The sequence below is a fragment of the Populus nigra genome, chromosome 1 (genome assembly GCF_951802175.1).
Source record: "Populus nigra chromosome 1, ddPopNigr1.1, whole genome shotgun sequence".
Taxonomy (NCBI): domain Eukaryota; kingdom Viridiplantae; phylum Streptophyta; class Magnoliopsida; order Malpighiales; family Salicaceae; genus Populus; species Populus nigra.
This window is the reverse complement of record NC_084852.1, coordinates 24,282,484-24,298,295: the sequence shown is the minus strand read 5'-3', so window position 1 is coordinate 24,298,295 and position 15,812 is coordinate 24,282,484. Positions and strand designations below refer to the sequence as shown.

The window sequence follows — 15,812 nt, the reverse complement described above, 5'->3', positions numbered from 1 at the left end:
GTGATGGTGTAAAGAGCAATGCTTTAATATAAATAAACTAGTTCATAGAATCGCGCGCTCTGGGGACCAAAATTTCTGTAAATCTAAAAAAATATATTCATTAGAGAATTGTTTGATTTTATTATTAAACATGTAGTTTATTTTTTATTAATGATTTTATGTTATTAAAATATCTTTTTATTTATCTTAGTCAAAGTAATATTTCTAATTGGAATTACTGGTTCTATTAAAAAAATATTTTATAATTGCTAACACAAGTAAGAAAAATAAAGAAAAATATTAAAATAGTATGATCATAATTTATGCGTTATGAAAAAATAAAAAAATTTAATATAATCATGTTGAAAAATAAAATTTATTATAATAACCAAAATAAATTATTAAAATTTAATTAAAAAATTATAACAGCATTCAAGAACTATGTCAAACTCAAAGAATAAATGAATCTACTAAATTTTTTTTTTATAAGAGGTAAAAAAATTAAAAAAGTATAGGCCAGGCACTCGCGAGTCTAGAGGCCAGCACTCACGCGCATCTAATCTAATTTAAAATGATGAAAAAATATAATAATTTTATCTATTATTCATATATGAACAGTTAAATTAATTTTTAATTGTTTTTAGTAGCTGTTAATTTCTTTTAAAATAAATCAATTACAGTGAAAAAAAAGATGACGGTACTAAAAATACACACACACAGAGAGAGTAAAATCTTACCGACACAAACAGTGACTTGTATAAAATATATATAGCAAATAAGTCATTTATATACACAAGTGACAGCTTATTTAATAATAATAATAATAATAATAATAATAATATCGATGTGTGTGTACGAGTTAACCACACATCCAATACGACGAGAGGGTCATCTCCCTCGTGTTCCAGTCCGACACTCACCTACTTCTTTTAATTTTTATTTTTTATTGTAAAGTTGTCGTTTTATTTTTTTAATTGGAGTTTATATTTTACTTTATGATTTTGTAATTGATAGATGAAAATATTGTTTATTTTTAAACTTGATTTTTTAAAAATTAATGTAGAAAAATTTTAAAAAATCAGATCAAAGTGTTTAATGGATACATGCCGGAAAAAATAAATCCTCAGCCAATTAAAAATGAGATCAGAATTGGACGGAGCAAAATTAGACTCAAAGAGTAAAATCCAATCCACCATTTCTATGCCGAGCTTTCCGGGTAAAATATTAATTTTATTTTTTATGTATTATCTGATAATTTTAATGTGTTGATTTTAATAATAAAAAATATTTTAATATATTTTTAAATAAAAACATTTAAAAAAAAACAAGCTGAATAGCTGTGCATTTAGACCTTCCGATTGGGTTATAATAATAAAAATACGGAATCATGATATTAGAAAGGCTGGGTCTCCGCCCTCGTGCGTGCACGTGCACGTGCACATGCCAATGAGGGCAAGGGAAAAGGGACACCTCCCCTGTGCTTGAGAAACATGCAGATCCTTTGACTCCACCGACGTGATCTCACGTCATATAAAATAAAAATATCAAAATCACATGATTTGATTTTGATCCTTTTCATTTTTCAACGGAAATAAACAACACAGACAAGCACGACAGTAACGAAGAATATAAGATGGGACACGTGGCTCCATTATCCAAATTTCTATATCATCCGATTCCGCTTAAATTTTCCTTTTCTGGTCTTACTCCAGATAGGGCAATTTGGGTAATCAATAAAATAAAAAATAGGAAGAAGAATGTGAAATCAATTAAAAAAAATGGAATGTGTTGAAAAAAATTAAAATTAATGTGAGGTGATAAAAAAAGGGGAAAATATTTAGCAGTCCTATGTGTGTGTTTTTATGAAATGCATGGAGGAAAAGGAACATAAGGTGTAAATAAGGAGACTAAGTTATAAACGAACATAAATACATAAATATATAGTTCAAATAATTTAAAAATAAATTATAATTATTCATGTTTATAGATTTTCATTAATTAATAATTAACAAATTTAAAATAAATAATATGTTGGTGTGTCATGTAGACTAAGAATGTGTTTGGCAGTGTGGTAGCGGTTGTTTTTCAAATAACTTTTTGTGCCGAAATACATGCCAATTATATTTTTTTTTATTTTTTAAAAATCATTTTTGATATCAGCACATCAAAACGATCCAAAAATACAAACCATATTAAATTTTAAAAAAAAAATTGAATTTTTTAGGAACGCGGTCTTTACCGCATTCCTAAACACATTCTAAAACTAGTCTCATTGCTTTCATTTTACTTATCATCATCTTACTTATCATTTCTAAGACATTCATCAAGATCTTTACCGTCTAAAGAATTATTTGTGTCACTACTAATACCAATGTCGATATTGTTAACATTATTTAACTCAAAACTCATTAAATAATCTGGGTTGACATCAATTTGAGTCTCTTGATCATTTCTAATACCATGACTTTTCATTTCAGCATCATTAGAAATTTCTTATTCACCATTTTCCTCTTCTTTTTCATTTTTCTTCATCTTGCATCATCGGCAATATCAAGCAAATCAAAGTTTGATTCATCATCAGACGAATGCTTCCTCTCTAAGATTCCTTTTTAACAACTGATTCATGGTAATTGGTGTATTTCCACTTCCACTTACAACTCTCTTTCCTTTGTTCTTTGAGTTAATTTTTTTCGCTTCATCTTTATCATCTTTTCCAATATACTGAAGAGTCTTTCTTTTCATTCTAGTTGCTTTTTGATTATTTACCAAAACATAAAAAATTATTTTTTAAAAATTTTATGCTATTTGTTGGCATGACTCACCATCCATACAAGTGCAAGCCAAATGATATTTAAAATTGAAAATGCCTTCACTGATAATTTTTTATAATATTTAGACTGAACTTTTTTTCAAAGTTCTTATAAATATCTATATCATGTTGTTATCCCACGTCAAGCCTATTATGAGATATATATATATATATATATATATATATATATATATATATATATATATATATATTTAAAAATTTTTTAGAGATCTTGAAAGTTTGCTTGTTAAAATAATTCATTGATGTTCAAAAGATATCGATGATTAAATTAGTAGAACCTCCCCCTCTTGAAATAATTATCACCTCTCAATTTTAAATTGAATTCCAAATTATGCAATTGATTATTAAGCATACATAAGAAAAAAGTTCATAATAAAATCACTGTGAGCCTAATTTAGTAGTAAAACACCTAAAAAATATAATTAATTTTCAAGAATTAAATAAATATGAAAGTTTTTAAAATTTTAAATAAATTAGATAAGAACAAACAAAATACTTTGAATCAAAACAATTATGAATAAGAAAATATGTGCAATAAATTCCCTTCTCAACTGCATATTGGGTCAAAATTAAAACCCCATTTCACGCAAAATTCCAATTTCCCCATAAACATCCATAAAGAAAATCCTAACAATTACTTATCTTGCTGATCCCAAAATAATCTTTATTGTGCATGCAAAAGATTTATAGCAACTCACCAAACAAAAAATAAATTCAACACAGTATATGAATGATTATAAGATTGAAACCAGAATCAGGGAGAGAGGGGATAAAACTACTAAAAGAGAAAAAGCAAAATGAATTTCATTTTTGAAGGTTTGATTGCGTGGAACTCGACCTTCTTCTTTGGTGTATTAAAAGAAAATAAAAATAAAACAAGAACAGTAAATCACAGATGATCTAAAATTAAAAAGTTCTTTCATTTTATTTTTAGATAATGGAGTTGAATTTCGAATTTCTCTACCAATTGAAATAGCAATTACATTGGCAGCACCAAGTCAATAAAATAAAATAAAATCAGGTGGGCAAAAAATAAACACAGGAAAAATTCTGAATACAAGGCACGAATACACTCTCTCTCACTCATGAACATCATAGAAATTGTTGCAAAAATTAAAAAGGAAAAAAAAAAAACCATCGCAAACAAAACACCACACTTTCCAGTTTCCACCCCACGCATGAAATGGATCGATAGATATCTGGCAAGCTAGCTTTTGACTTCTTACAGATTCCACCCCAAATTCCCCGATCTCGCATCGCAGCAGGCTGTAGCCACTCCTAGAGCAAAAACTTCAACAATTATGAAAGTAAAGAAGCAATGATAACCATAACCCAGAACGTAAGACCATGCACCATCGATTAAAATAGTAAACAACACAATCAAATGGGAATTACTCCTTGATTAATGGCCACCGCGACTCCCATCACCACTGCCACCAGTATCATTACTGGCAGACATATGGGCTGCAGTCGTGACAGCTGCGCCACCAGTTTCATTACTGGCAGCGTGGGTGGTTCCTTGATGGCTGCCTTCAGCTTGGTCATCACTGCTAGATGTTTTAAGGGAGGATTTCTCTGGCTCTTCAATCTTGATTTCTTTCTGCTTGCGGCCTGGGATGCAGGCAGTACACCAGCTGGTTATGCTCCTCATTGCTGAACCAAGGGGGTACTGACGCCTTACTTCAGATTAATCTCCTTCCTGCCCAAATGCCCATTTCTTTCTTCTATAAAAGCACACGATAAAAAGGCTCGACAGTCTTTAATTATTGTAATGATTGCTTGGTTAACAAGCATTGTTGGCATAAAACAAGGAATTATGCGAAAACTTTTTCTTTTCATATTTTTCTCTTCCTTCGTTGCTGGTGCTGGTCCACCATGCCGTTACCACCTCAAATATATTTGCAAGCCAGCAAGCTAACACAGTACTAAACTATTTGCATGGCCAAATTAATAAGCTTACCTTGTATTACCAGGCTTAATGATTGAAGATTGAAAATCAATCCCAAGCTGTAAAGCTTTATTCCAAGGAACATTAAAGTGAAAAAAAGGTTTATATTCCTTTAAAAGTCGGGAAACCGTGAATGATTGAGTTTAATCCTGTTAAGGAAGTATTAGCTTACGGTATATATGTATCTCGGCGAATATGGAATCCAGCTGGTGATGAAGGACCGTAACTGCCATCACCTGCTAATTGATTTTCATGTGCAAGTAGCAGTAACCCGGTTCAGAAATGTAATGGAGATTCTATGTACATTTTTCCTAACGAACGAGATATTTATTAAAAAATAATATAGATTTTATTTAAGAACTTAAATATATTATTAGCTTGAATTGGTTCAATGGTGTAGTGTCAAAATATCAATCGTCAATCGGTCACGAGTTTGAATTCTATTATTTTTATTTATTTGATAAAAATTAAACATAATATAATATAAACTCATGTAAATTTCAAATTCAAATGACTTTCACTTAAAATTTTGTATTAAAAAATAATATAAATTATATTTTAAAACCTCATATAAAAACTTAAATTATTAGATTCAGATAATTCTTTAATAGATCCAATCTCATTAAGATTTGTTTGGAATAAGGTTTTTATCATGTCAATTTACTTCATTATTAATCACTCGCTTGTTAACTAAGTTTACTTTATAAACAACAAAAAATATTTTCTTTTAACTTCTTTGATATATAGTTATTATTATAACATTATATGACAAACCTGGTAAAAATCAATAAAAACTTTTAATTTTATAATATATATAACTATGAGTATATAGTGATAATAATGACTAATTAATAATATATAAAATAAGTATATTATGTCCTTTAATATATTACATATAATATCTTTCTATCAAATACTAAGTAACGAGATAATATTCTCGTGCGTTGCCGCGAGCTTATAAAAAAATACATTTAATAATGTTATAATTGTGAACCAGCGTTAGATAAGTAATAGAAATTAAAGGTATGATGGAGCAAATATTTCATGACAAAAAATCGACAAAGATAATTTTGGAAAAAATCATAAAAAAATCACATGGGAAAACACTGCAACAATTCACAGTGTTTTAAAGAAAAAAAATTACAAAGCTATATTCTTAATCAACTCAATATTAAAAAAAAATTGACAGAGACAATTTAAAAAAAAAACAAAACAAACACCAAAGAAATGAAAAAAATCATGTTGGAAACACTGTACCAATTCACAGTGTTTTGTGATAAAAGCTACAGTGCTTCCCCATATGATTTAGCCTTATTTGTAATGACTTGTAATTGTAATTCACAAACAACTCAATATTAAAAAAAATAAATTTGAAAAAAATTATAACAAAAAAAAACCATGCGGAGAGACACTGTAGCAATCCACAATGTTTTATGAGCAAAGTTATAATGCTTTCCCCACATGATTAAGTTTTATTACAAAGTTAAATTCTAACCAACTCAATATTAAAAAAAAAATCAACGAAGATAATTTTGAAAAAAAATATCACAAAAAAAAACACAAAAGAAACTGGAAAAAAACTATGTGAGGAAAAACTGTATCAATCCATAGTGTTTTGTGAGGAAAAACTTGTATTTACTTATAATTGCAATTCTTAACCAGCTTAATACTTTAAAAAAAATTAACACAGATAATTTTAGGGAAAAACATAACAAAAACAGAAAAAAAAACCATGTGGGAAAAAACACTATAGCAATCAACAGTAATTTTTGAGGAAAATTACAGTGTTTTCCTCACATATTGTAACTGTAATTTTTAATCAGCTCAATATTAAAAAATAAAATAAAAAAAGATAATTTTGGAGAAAATCATAAAAAAAACCATACGGAGAAACACTGTAGCAATCAACAATGTTTTAAAGAAAAAAATTTACAAAACTAAATTCTCAATCAGCTCAATATTAAAAAAAATTGACAAATATAATTTTGAAAAATAAAATAGAAAAATTATGTGGAAAAACATTGCAGCAATTCACAGTTTTTTTTAAAAAAATTACAAAGCAAAAATTTTAACCATGTCAATATTTAAAAAGTAAAATCAACAAAAATAATTTTGAAAAAAAAAAAAATTAATGAAAAAAAAAGAAAAAATAGGAAAGTTGAAAAAAATTAATTTAAAAAAAATAAAAAAAAATAAAAAGAGAAAAGTTAGCAAAAAAAAAAGGGGGAAGAATCACTGTGGATTACTGTTGTAATCCACATTGATTTAGGTGTGGGGAACAATGATTCCCCCACACCATTTAGAGTATTGTATAATATATGATTTAAATCTGGTAAATTTTTGAAATTCATAATACAAAGTCAATTGATAATTAAATAATAAATATATGATTTCACACCATATGTGTGATTTTTACATCTAAAATAGATATTGAATAATTCACATGTATAACTATGTCAATCACTAATGATTTTCTATTTAATATAGATCATTGGCATGTTTAACAATATAATTATATATTTTAAAATCATAAATAGTTCTAATATTTTAATAATGGGCGGAAGAAAAATTTTAAAGATAAAACTCTTTTAAGAGATAAAAAAAAAACCAAGATTGGGTTGGAATATCCAAGAAAAAACCATCCCAACTTCGTAAATTAGAATCTTATAATAATTATGAATGTAAATAAATTTATATATATAAAAAAATCATTCTAATTTGATTCAATGGGATTCATTCTCATTTTTATTATAGATGAGAGTATCAAATTAGAGTGTATATAAAAATAATAATTCAATTCGAACCTAATAAATATCAATTTAATCAAACTTAAATAGCTGAGTTTTTTTTATATATATATAAATTTGATAGATAATAGATAATGTATAGATATTATCAAATCCAATATGAAAGTCATCCAAATCTAAGCTGAAACATATATTATATCATATAAATATATCTGTATAATATTTAGATTTTTTAATACAATACAATATAATATATATATATATATTAATTATTTTATTTTTTTATTGATTAATAAATAATAATAAATAATAAATACCTAAAATCCAATAAATAATTTATAAATATTTAATTTATTTATCTAATAAATAATAAATATGATATAAATATCAAAAAATCCAACCTCCTGCGTAAATGCCCATCGCCATCAACTAAAACATGCTTTTGCCTGCCTTTAAATTAACGTAAGCGATTAACACCTAACCTAACGCCGTCGTTTTAGATTAATCTCATAAAAGGTAAAGTAAGATTCGGAAGCAGACCCGGTCAAGGTGAACTGAAGACCATGATTAAATCTTAACGGTGTCGTTTCAAATGATATCTTATCAGAAAAAATGTCTGAGCCCGGGTTCGAACCGGGGACCTCTAGTGTGTGAGACTAGCGTGATAACCAACTACACCACCCAGACAACTTGATATGCTTTCGAGAAATATATATATTATATAAATTTGGAAAAAGTAAACCACACTGGTTATTTTGTAAATATGTTTTTTTTAACAAATTGAACCCTTAATAAAAACTAATAATAGATAGACGCACAGAAAAATCGAAATCATACGTTGCGAATTTGTTTTCTTTTCCGATGGAAGCGCTTCACGCATCGCTAGGCCGGCGAACAGTACTGTTCTTTTCATCACCTTCTCCATGATCATCTGCTGTTACAAAATCTGATATCTTATATTTCTCTCTCTCCGTTTTTTTTTTTGGCAGTTAGAAGAGATAAGACAAAAGAGAGCAGCTGAGAGATTAAGCAAAGCTTCATCTGGTCCAGATCTAACCAAAATTCCAACCCCTAATGGTCTCTCTACCTCCTCCTTTCTTTTTATTTCCCCGTTCAACACTAATTTGTTTCAATTTCTTTATAAGTTTTCATTTTTGTTTGCGTAGATAATGCTGGAATGAGAAAATCTGAGAGCGGAAATCGTCTCTCCGAGGTACGATTTCAGTTTTTTTTTTGCTTCAATTTATTGGAAATGGAAAAATAAACTGATTAAAGCATATTATTAATTGATTAGGAAAACCTGCATAATTTATTTATTGAAAAGCCATTTTGCTGTTCATTTTAAATGAATGAATCGTGCAGACGGATATTGGTGGTTTAGTATCTCAGCTAAAAGATCTACAGAAAAGGAATGCAGACTTGGAGGAAAGCAACGGCATCTTATCTTTAAAGGTATGGTCGTGATGTTGATCATTATTTGTTCTGTATTCGGTGCTAGTCTCTCAATAAAAAGCAAAAAAAAAACTGTTTATGTTCCGCTGCAGCTTCAAACCAAGGATGTTGAGAACGAAACGCTTCAGAAGCGCTTAAATGATCTGGTAAGGACCGTACTTTTTTTTGTTTTCATTTAATCACGTGGTTTAGCAAATTATTAACGTTGCTCTTGCTTGAGGGTGTATTAGATGAGGCATATCTGATGTTAGATATCTGTATCCTATATAACATTGGTATACGAATGTTCCTGCTGGGTTTTGTGCAATAATGTGGGCTCTAAGGATTTTAGTGTTTCCATCAATTGTAGGGCTTCTTTGTGATCTGGTGTCTCTTTTATTGATGCAACATTGTAGATAAGAAGTGCAATTCAAGGATTTGAAAAGCACCATTCTCTTCTTGGCTGTATGATTACAGGATTTAGAGTCCATTTGACGTGACTCATAAAAAATAACCTTTCACTTTGAGTCATGAATCAAAATGTGTTTTTCATAAATAACTTGTGACAAAAATGAGTTAAGTTGGAAGTATGTTCGGTAAAAATGATCCAGAACTACTTTTTTTTTTTAATTATTTGAAGAAGGGAGGTAGTATATGTTAGAACTCAGGAGTTATAAAGTTGAACATTTTAACTTTTGTTCAAAGCAAAATTTTGACTCAATTCTGAATCAAACCTTTGATTCAAGTAAAAGGTCATTTCTAGCTAAACATGCTTGTGACTTTCTTTGAGTCAAAAGTTAAAAAAAAACAACTTAAAAATCAATTTGCAAAAGTCATACCAAAACAGAACCTTATATTTTTTTATTCAATGCAGGATACTATACCTTTTAGCTTGTTTTTTTTTAAATTGCAGGAACAAAATGCTGTACCATCTTTAAGAAAAGCACTTAGGGAAGTTGCAATGGAGAAAGATGCAGCTGTTGTTTCACGGGTACACATTTTTGTTTCACCACCTGCTGCTGCTGTTGTCTGCTCTATTTGTGTTGCTTTGTCTTCACACACCACCCACAAAGTGTGATTTTTTAGTGTAGGAGGACCTTTCAGCCCAGCTTCGCACACTTAAGAAACGTCTAAAGGAAGCAGAAGAAGAACAATACAGGGTATGCAAGCACCTTTTGGCTATTATTTATGAAAAACATCTTAGTTCTTTCTTCTCAATATATTCTTTTGCAATAGGCTGAGGAAGATGCAGCAGTCTTGAGAGCAGAATTAAACTCAATGCAGCGACAAGCTATGAGTAATCATCCTGGTGATATAAGCTCTATGAGTGTATCACATGATCAAGTGCAAAGCTTGGAAAAGGAATTAGCTGGCTTAAAGTCTGAATTTCAGGTTAGTATAATCATCTTTGTTTTCCAATTATGTTTGTTATCAGTCTGTGATGGCGGTTCAAAATTCACAGCAAGTGTCATTATTGAGGCAACAAGAGCAACAAAGATTAGCAGAGGAGCAATCCCGAACCTCTGCCCTCACGTCTGAAAAGCAGCAGTTGGTTGAGAAACTTGCAGCTCTATCCAGAACAGTCTCAGGTGCACTCCTACAGAAATTGCCTAAAGTTTTTGTTGTCAATTTCATGCGTATGCATGCAAAAGTCTCATTTGCTAGCCATTTACGTACAGATTTTATATATTCTACTCCTTTTCTCTTAGTCACCAACTTTGTTTTTGTGCAATGCAGAAGAAGCATCACAAAATCTGGTCCCTAAGGCCTTTACAGTGGTAAGACAATGCCTATGGTTGCTGTTGTCACTATGTTGAGCTCATGTGTCTGATAACCATGATGTATCTGCGATATATATATAGTATTGCTATTCGGTCCAAGTTCTCTCTAGTTGTTTTTTGTTTTCCAGAATATGTTCTGGAAAATTCTTGATTTTTTTTTTAATTAATGGTAGACTGAATTCTGGTGTTTTGCACTTACTGTTATTGGACTTGAATGATTTCATATTATGTGTTGTAGGAAGACAAGGAGAAACTTGAGAAGCAGTTGCATGATATGGCTGTAGCAGTTGAGCGATTGGAAAGTAGTAGACAGAAACTTCTAACGGAGGTGAAGCATTTGCTTACTTGATTATCGTTCAGTAATGTGAATGGATGTTGGATGTGCGCTTGCTATATGAAGGTGACTTTGTTTCTTAACTTCTATTGGCAGATTGATTCCCAATCTTCAGAGATAGAGAAACTTTTTGAGGAAAACTCCAGTCTCTCATCTTCTTGTCAAGAGGCCACGAGCATAGCAAAACAGTGGGAGAATCAGGTGGGCTTTTCAGTGATTAGGTTTGGTTCATTTAGGTGTTGTGTATTGATGAAATCTGAATGCCCTGTGCAATTATTAATCAATCACCAATTGTTTAGTCTAGAAATAGTTCATGGTGGAGTTTGGGGCATGGTTGAATACATGAATTAGAGAGAATAAACTGGAGGTAACTGAAAATTATTTGTAAACTATGGTGGATGCATGAACTAAGTGATAGCTGATAGTGGAGATTTGGGGTATGATTGATTAATTGTATTAGAGGAAATAAACTACAGGAAACCAAAATTTGTTTTCCAACTACTGAATGTTTTGAGATGGAAGATATGTTCCAGTTTTCCATTTATTAACTACACTAGTAATGAGGGGATTGCATAGTTTATGCTTTCTTCTTTAGTTCTAGGAAAGATCAGACATGTTCTCGGACAGACTATTCTCTATTCTTTAATTCTTCATATTACTATTCCTTATTTAGACAACATATGCTCTCAATCTTGTTCAATTAATTAGCTATGATTTCAGATTGTTTGCATGCTTTCATCAGGTCCTTTTTTTCCCTTCCTTTTCTCTCTCTGTTTTTCTTCAAGTTGTTACAGTTAGTTATTAGACGAGAAGGGGTAACTTGTTAAATCTCCACTGTAGTGTGGTAAATGCTGAATCTTATGTATGAACTTAAGACCTTTCCACTAAGGTAGGGTGATGGGAATGAAGAACAACTATTCTGTTGGATAGTAGCATTTGATTATCTAAGAATTTTAATTTTGTTTGTTTTTTTTTCTAGATTTTTTCTACCTTTTTTTGAATAGTTAGTTATTAAAGTAGATTTTTAATATACTGGTTATATTTTCTGTTTATTAGGTGTTCCTATAGCTTCAGTTGTTGTAATTCTATATGGTTTGGTGCCTATAAATGGGCATCCTACCTAGAAATTCAAGGATGCTATTAATATTGATTGGTCATATAAATTGAGTTTTTTCAGAGGATTGGTTCTCTTGGGATTTTGTTATTGTTTAATCAATTGATTCTACATCAAAGATGAATGATCATCGGGCTTAACCCAAGGGTTGACTTTCATGATGGTCCTTGGTAAGCATGTGTGTCATGCTTCTAAAATCTTTCAAGGAGTTGACATTATCATGTTTTTCAACATTTGCATTATTTTTCTGGTATTTTGTTTCTTGAAACTAACAATTTGGTTTGCATGCCACTTCTGCAGTTGAAGGACTGCCTTAAGAAAAATGAAGAGCTTCGTGTAATGATTGATAAGTTGAGAACAGAACAGGCTAATTTACTGTCAAACGATAGGGAGATCCTGGGAGGCTCAGCAGAAAGGCATAGAGATGGGGTAACTGAGACTGGCTCACATGCACATGCAACTGAAATTCTATCACTCAAGGTACCCAATGACGGGAGCTTTCTTTTAAGGAGTTTTGATGCCTATCCTAGCACATTCCAAACTCCCCCTTCTGCAAGATGAAGCACAAATTGTTACAGCTATTCCAAGCAGAAATTAATGTAGCCTGTCTTTTTTTTATTTTTTTTTTATTTTTTCAAATGACTGTTATTGGCAGGGCCAACTTGCAAAAGAACAGAGCAGAGCAGAAGCATTATCAGCAGAGGTCATGCAGCTGTCAGCAGAACTGCAACAAGCCACACAAGCATACAATGGTCTTGCACGCCTGTAAGTTTTTCCTAGTAATTTTCCCGTTTAGAGCCGCACAAACACAATTTGGTGTTTGAAGATTTTTAGCAGCAGGCTTCAACACTGAATCCATTTGCCACTGCAGCTATAAACCAGTTCTTCGGAACATCGAGAGCAGCCTCATCAAAATGAAGCAAGATGGCTCCGTGGTTGTGCAGTGAAAAGAAAGCAGTTTGCTGGAGATGTTATTGAATTTTTACCAGTTCGTGGCAATTCTTTGTATTAGAATTCTTGCAAAACATTGCCTGGTTTTAGGAACAAGTCTCACATGTATTTAAAGAAATATGTTTTGACTAGGTTTTACATTTTATTAATAGGTTTGAAACGCCCAACAGAGAGAAATGAAAAGAAAATTCATGACTTCATACTACTCTGTTAACTATAAATATCACCATTTACTTGGACTTGACAAGGGATTTTGCGCCTATTTTTGGAATGTTTTTGCCATCAGTGTGATGTGGCAATCTTCCCCAATGGCAACATCTCTGTCGCGCAACATCAATATGCTCTGAGGCTGAACCCTGAAATCTATAGGCTTCTCATTTCCCATAACGAAAGTTGTATTTGGATGCTTAAAAGTTGATATGAAGTGACAACTCATAGTGGAAAAGGGAAGGGGAAGACATAAATTCCCAGTTGTGGTATAAAGTCATAAGCTACTGTTGCTCCACAATAGCATCGAACTCTTTATAAAATAAAGAGGAATGGAAGATAACAAACCGACCCAGTGTCGCAATCACTGAAGGAGAAGTCCTGGTGGGTGTGGGAGGGGATCGGGAGAAGAGACGATCTTGAGCTCAGTGGGAAATGCTTTTCCAGGAGAAACAATCTGAATCGTGGCGAGCTAGGAATAATCTGCTTTGTGGTACCGGATAACAAAAGATCTAAAGTCCTTGACCTTGTTATTGGCATTGTATTTTTCGAAAATAATTTGATTATTACAATGACACCAATCTAAACTCCAATTCTTCTTGATAATAAACATATTAACGTGGATGCATAGTTGGGGCAATATTATTCCCGAAGAATGATTTTATTACATTTGTATTATTACATCAACATAAATTTCGAATGTTGAATGCATAGACAGGAAAATGAGATTGTACATCATATGAATAGTCCATATAAAAGAACATGTATAGCAAGTACACAAAATGAAGCTCTTTTTAAGGATTGTAATGATGTTTCAAAATTTAATATGTTTAGGAATGAGATTATTTGATGTTTGGATAGTTGTTAATCATGTATTCATTTCAATATTTCATTTTTCATAGCTCATGAAATATATGTTTGGTGGTAGAAGTACTAAGCTTGTCGTTTTAATAGAGTGGAGGAACTGAAGAGTCATTTAATCATTAACTATTTAAATATAGTAGAGGGACCGAAGAGTTATTTAGTAGAAATCATTAACTATTTATCTGAGTGGTTTAGAGTATTTATAATCCTTAAGCTTGTCGTTTTAATAGAGTTAAGGAACTGAAGAGTCATTTAATCATAATGGAATTAATAAGGGATAAAAGCTCCTCACACCTTATTAATGAGGAGCAGATATCCCTTAGAGATCATAAATATAATGAAAATGTGATAGATCCTGGAAAACTTTTTACACATTTATAGGTATAAATGGATGATTATTTTTTACATGAATAGTTCATGTTAATAATCTTAATGGAGAATTTTATGGTTTTAATAGGTCCTTTAAAGATCATTAATAGAATGAAAATGTGGTAGGTCATTGAAAGATCTTTTACACATCTATAGGTATAGAGAGATGATTATTTCTGACATGAATAGTTCACGTGAATGGTCTTAATACAGAACATTATGATTCTAATAAGAATCTTTAACGACCTTTAGATCAATTGGACTTGGTGTGTAGCCAAGTCTAAGGAAGACAAGTCTAGTAATGTACCAAATCCATGTTGTGTTGGGCTCAACACATAATTGAATTTAAGTATGTTGGGTCTAACAAGTTGCTAAATTTACATTGTATTGGGCTTAGTATAAGGCTAAGCTCAATTATAATGGGTTTGGCAACTCACCAGACCCGCGTTTTCTTGAACTCGGCATATAATTAAATCCAAGTACATTGAGTCTCGTAGCTGGTTAGACCCATATTTTCATGTGTTATCACCTTATTATTGTCTTAGGCTTTTTATTAAAGAATTGATAATATCGAGTCAAAAATACTAACTCATCAGTTGTTTCTTAAATCTTTATATGATTTGAAACAAAAAAGACTTAAAAAGCTTTTTGAGAGATAATTAATCAGATTTATCTTAACAAACCCTAAAAATATGGTGCCTCCTTTTATTGACTTTAAATGTTATCAAGGGGAGGCAAAATAATTTTTTGAGAAAAAAATTCGACTGTGTATAATCAATGCAATAGGCTTTTAGCCTTCTTAGGGTTATGATGTGATGACAATTGCCTTCATGCATTGATGGGAATAAGAAGCATGACTTATATAAACTTTATTTTTTTAATTTTTTTTTTAATTTTTTTTTAAAATTTCTATACTTTTTGTAATAGGAGTCCTTAGATGAGAAGATAAAGTTTCTGTGTTTTGTAAAACGATCGTCATTTAGATAAATACATTTCACCTTGTTTTTCTTTTCAAACTTTCTTCTTTAAAATGTCATTTAGAAAAGGCAAGAAGATTATGCCTTTTAAAAAAAAAATTCTGTTTCAACCTTGAAACATGAATAACTCACCAGAGACCTCCTGCCATTAAAATAGACCTATGTCTAAGAGTGGCTCTGCGGCTCTGCTCAGTCCTTTTCTACTAAAAGAGAGAACAAGATTGTTCCTCGAGAGACTTTGAATTTTAGAGACAGCTAAGATTACCTGGACATCTCAAGA

The 15,812-nt window shown here is 30.8% G+C and overlaps 2 protein-coding genes and 1 non-coding gene across 3 annotated transcripts; 1 reads left to right on the top strand and 2 right to left on the bottom strand.

The window, feature by feature from the left end:
* Positions 1-3,710: 3,710 nt before the first annotated feature.
* Positions 3,711-4,534, bottom strand: LOC133697532 (uncharacterized). Its single transcript, XM_062120163.1, has one exon. It carries the CDS (start codon positions 4,458-4,460, stop codon positions 4,212-4,214), a length of 249 nt encoding a protein of 82 aa, XP_061976147.1. The 5' UTR covers positions 4,461-4,534; the 3' UTR covers positions 3,711-4,211.
* Positions 4,535-8,117: 3,583 nt separating this feature from the next.
* TRNAV-CAC (transfer RNA valine (anticodon CAC)) lies at positions 8,118-8,191 on the bottom strand. Its single transcript has one exon. It is a non-coding gene; the product is annotated as a tRNA-Val (tRNA).
* Positions 8,192-8,303: 112 nt separating this feature from the next.
* LOC133679468 (WEB family protein At3g02930, chloroplastic) lies at positions 8,304-13,315 on the top strand. Its single transcript, XM_062102074.1, has 15 exons — positions 8,304-8,401; positions 8,494-8,581; positions 8,671-8,717; positions 8,867-8,956; positions 9,049-9,102; positions 9,849-9,926; positions 10,027-10,095; positions 10,172-10,327; positions 10,398-10,524; positions 10,673-10,713; positions 10,955-11,044; positions 11,147-11,251; positions 12,465-12,644; positions 12,820-12,929; positions 13,036-13,315. The coding sequence occupies exons 1-15, from the start codon at positions 8,366-8,368 to the stop codon at positions 13,109-13,111; spliced, it is 1,347 nt and encodes a 448-aa protein (XP_061958058.1). The 5' UTR covers positions 8,304-8,365; the 3' UTR covers positions 13,112-13,315.
* The last annotated feature ends 2,497 nt before the right edge of the window (positions 13,316-15,812 follow it).

What these genes read in the sequence shown, in the direction of transcription:
- LOC133697532 (XM_062120163.1), bottom strand. Translation starts at nt 4,460, where the DNA reads ATGAGGAGCATAACCAGCTGGTGTACTGCCTGCATCCCAGGCCGCAAG.
- LOC133679468 (XM_062102074.1), top strand. Translation starts at nt 8,366, where the DNA reads ATGGAAGCGCTTCACGCATCGCTAGGCCGGCGAACA. An exon ending in GCTTAAAGTCTGAATTTCAG is followed by an intron (nt 10,328 to 10,397) that starts GTTAGTATAATC and finishes CAAAATTCACAG; the next exon opens with CAAGTGTCATTATTGAGGCA. An exon ending in TCTATCCAGAACAGTCTCAG is followed by an intron (nt 10,525 to 10,672) that starts GTGCACTCCTAC and finishes TGTGCAATGCAG; the next exon opens with AAGAAGCATCACAAAATCTG.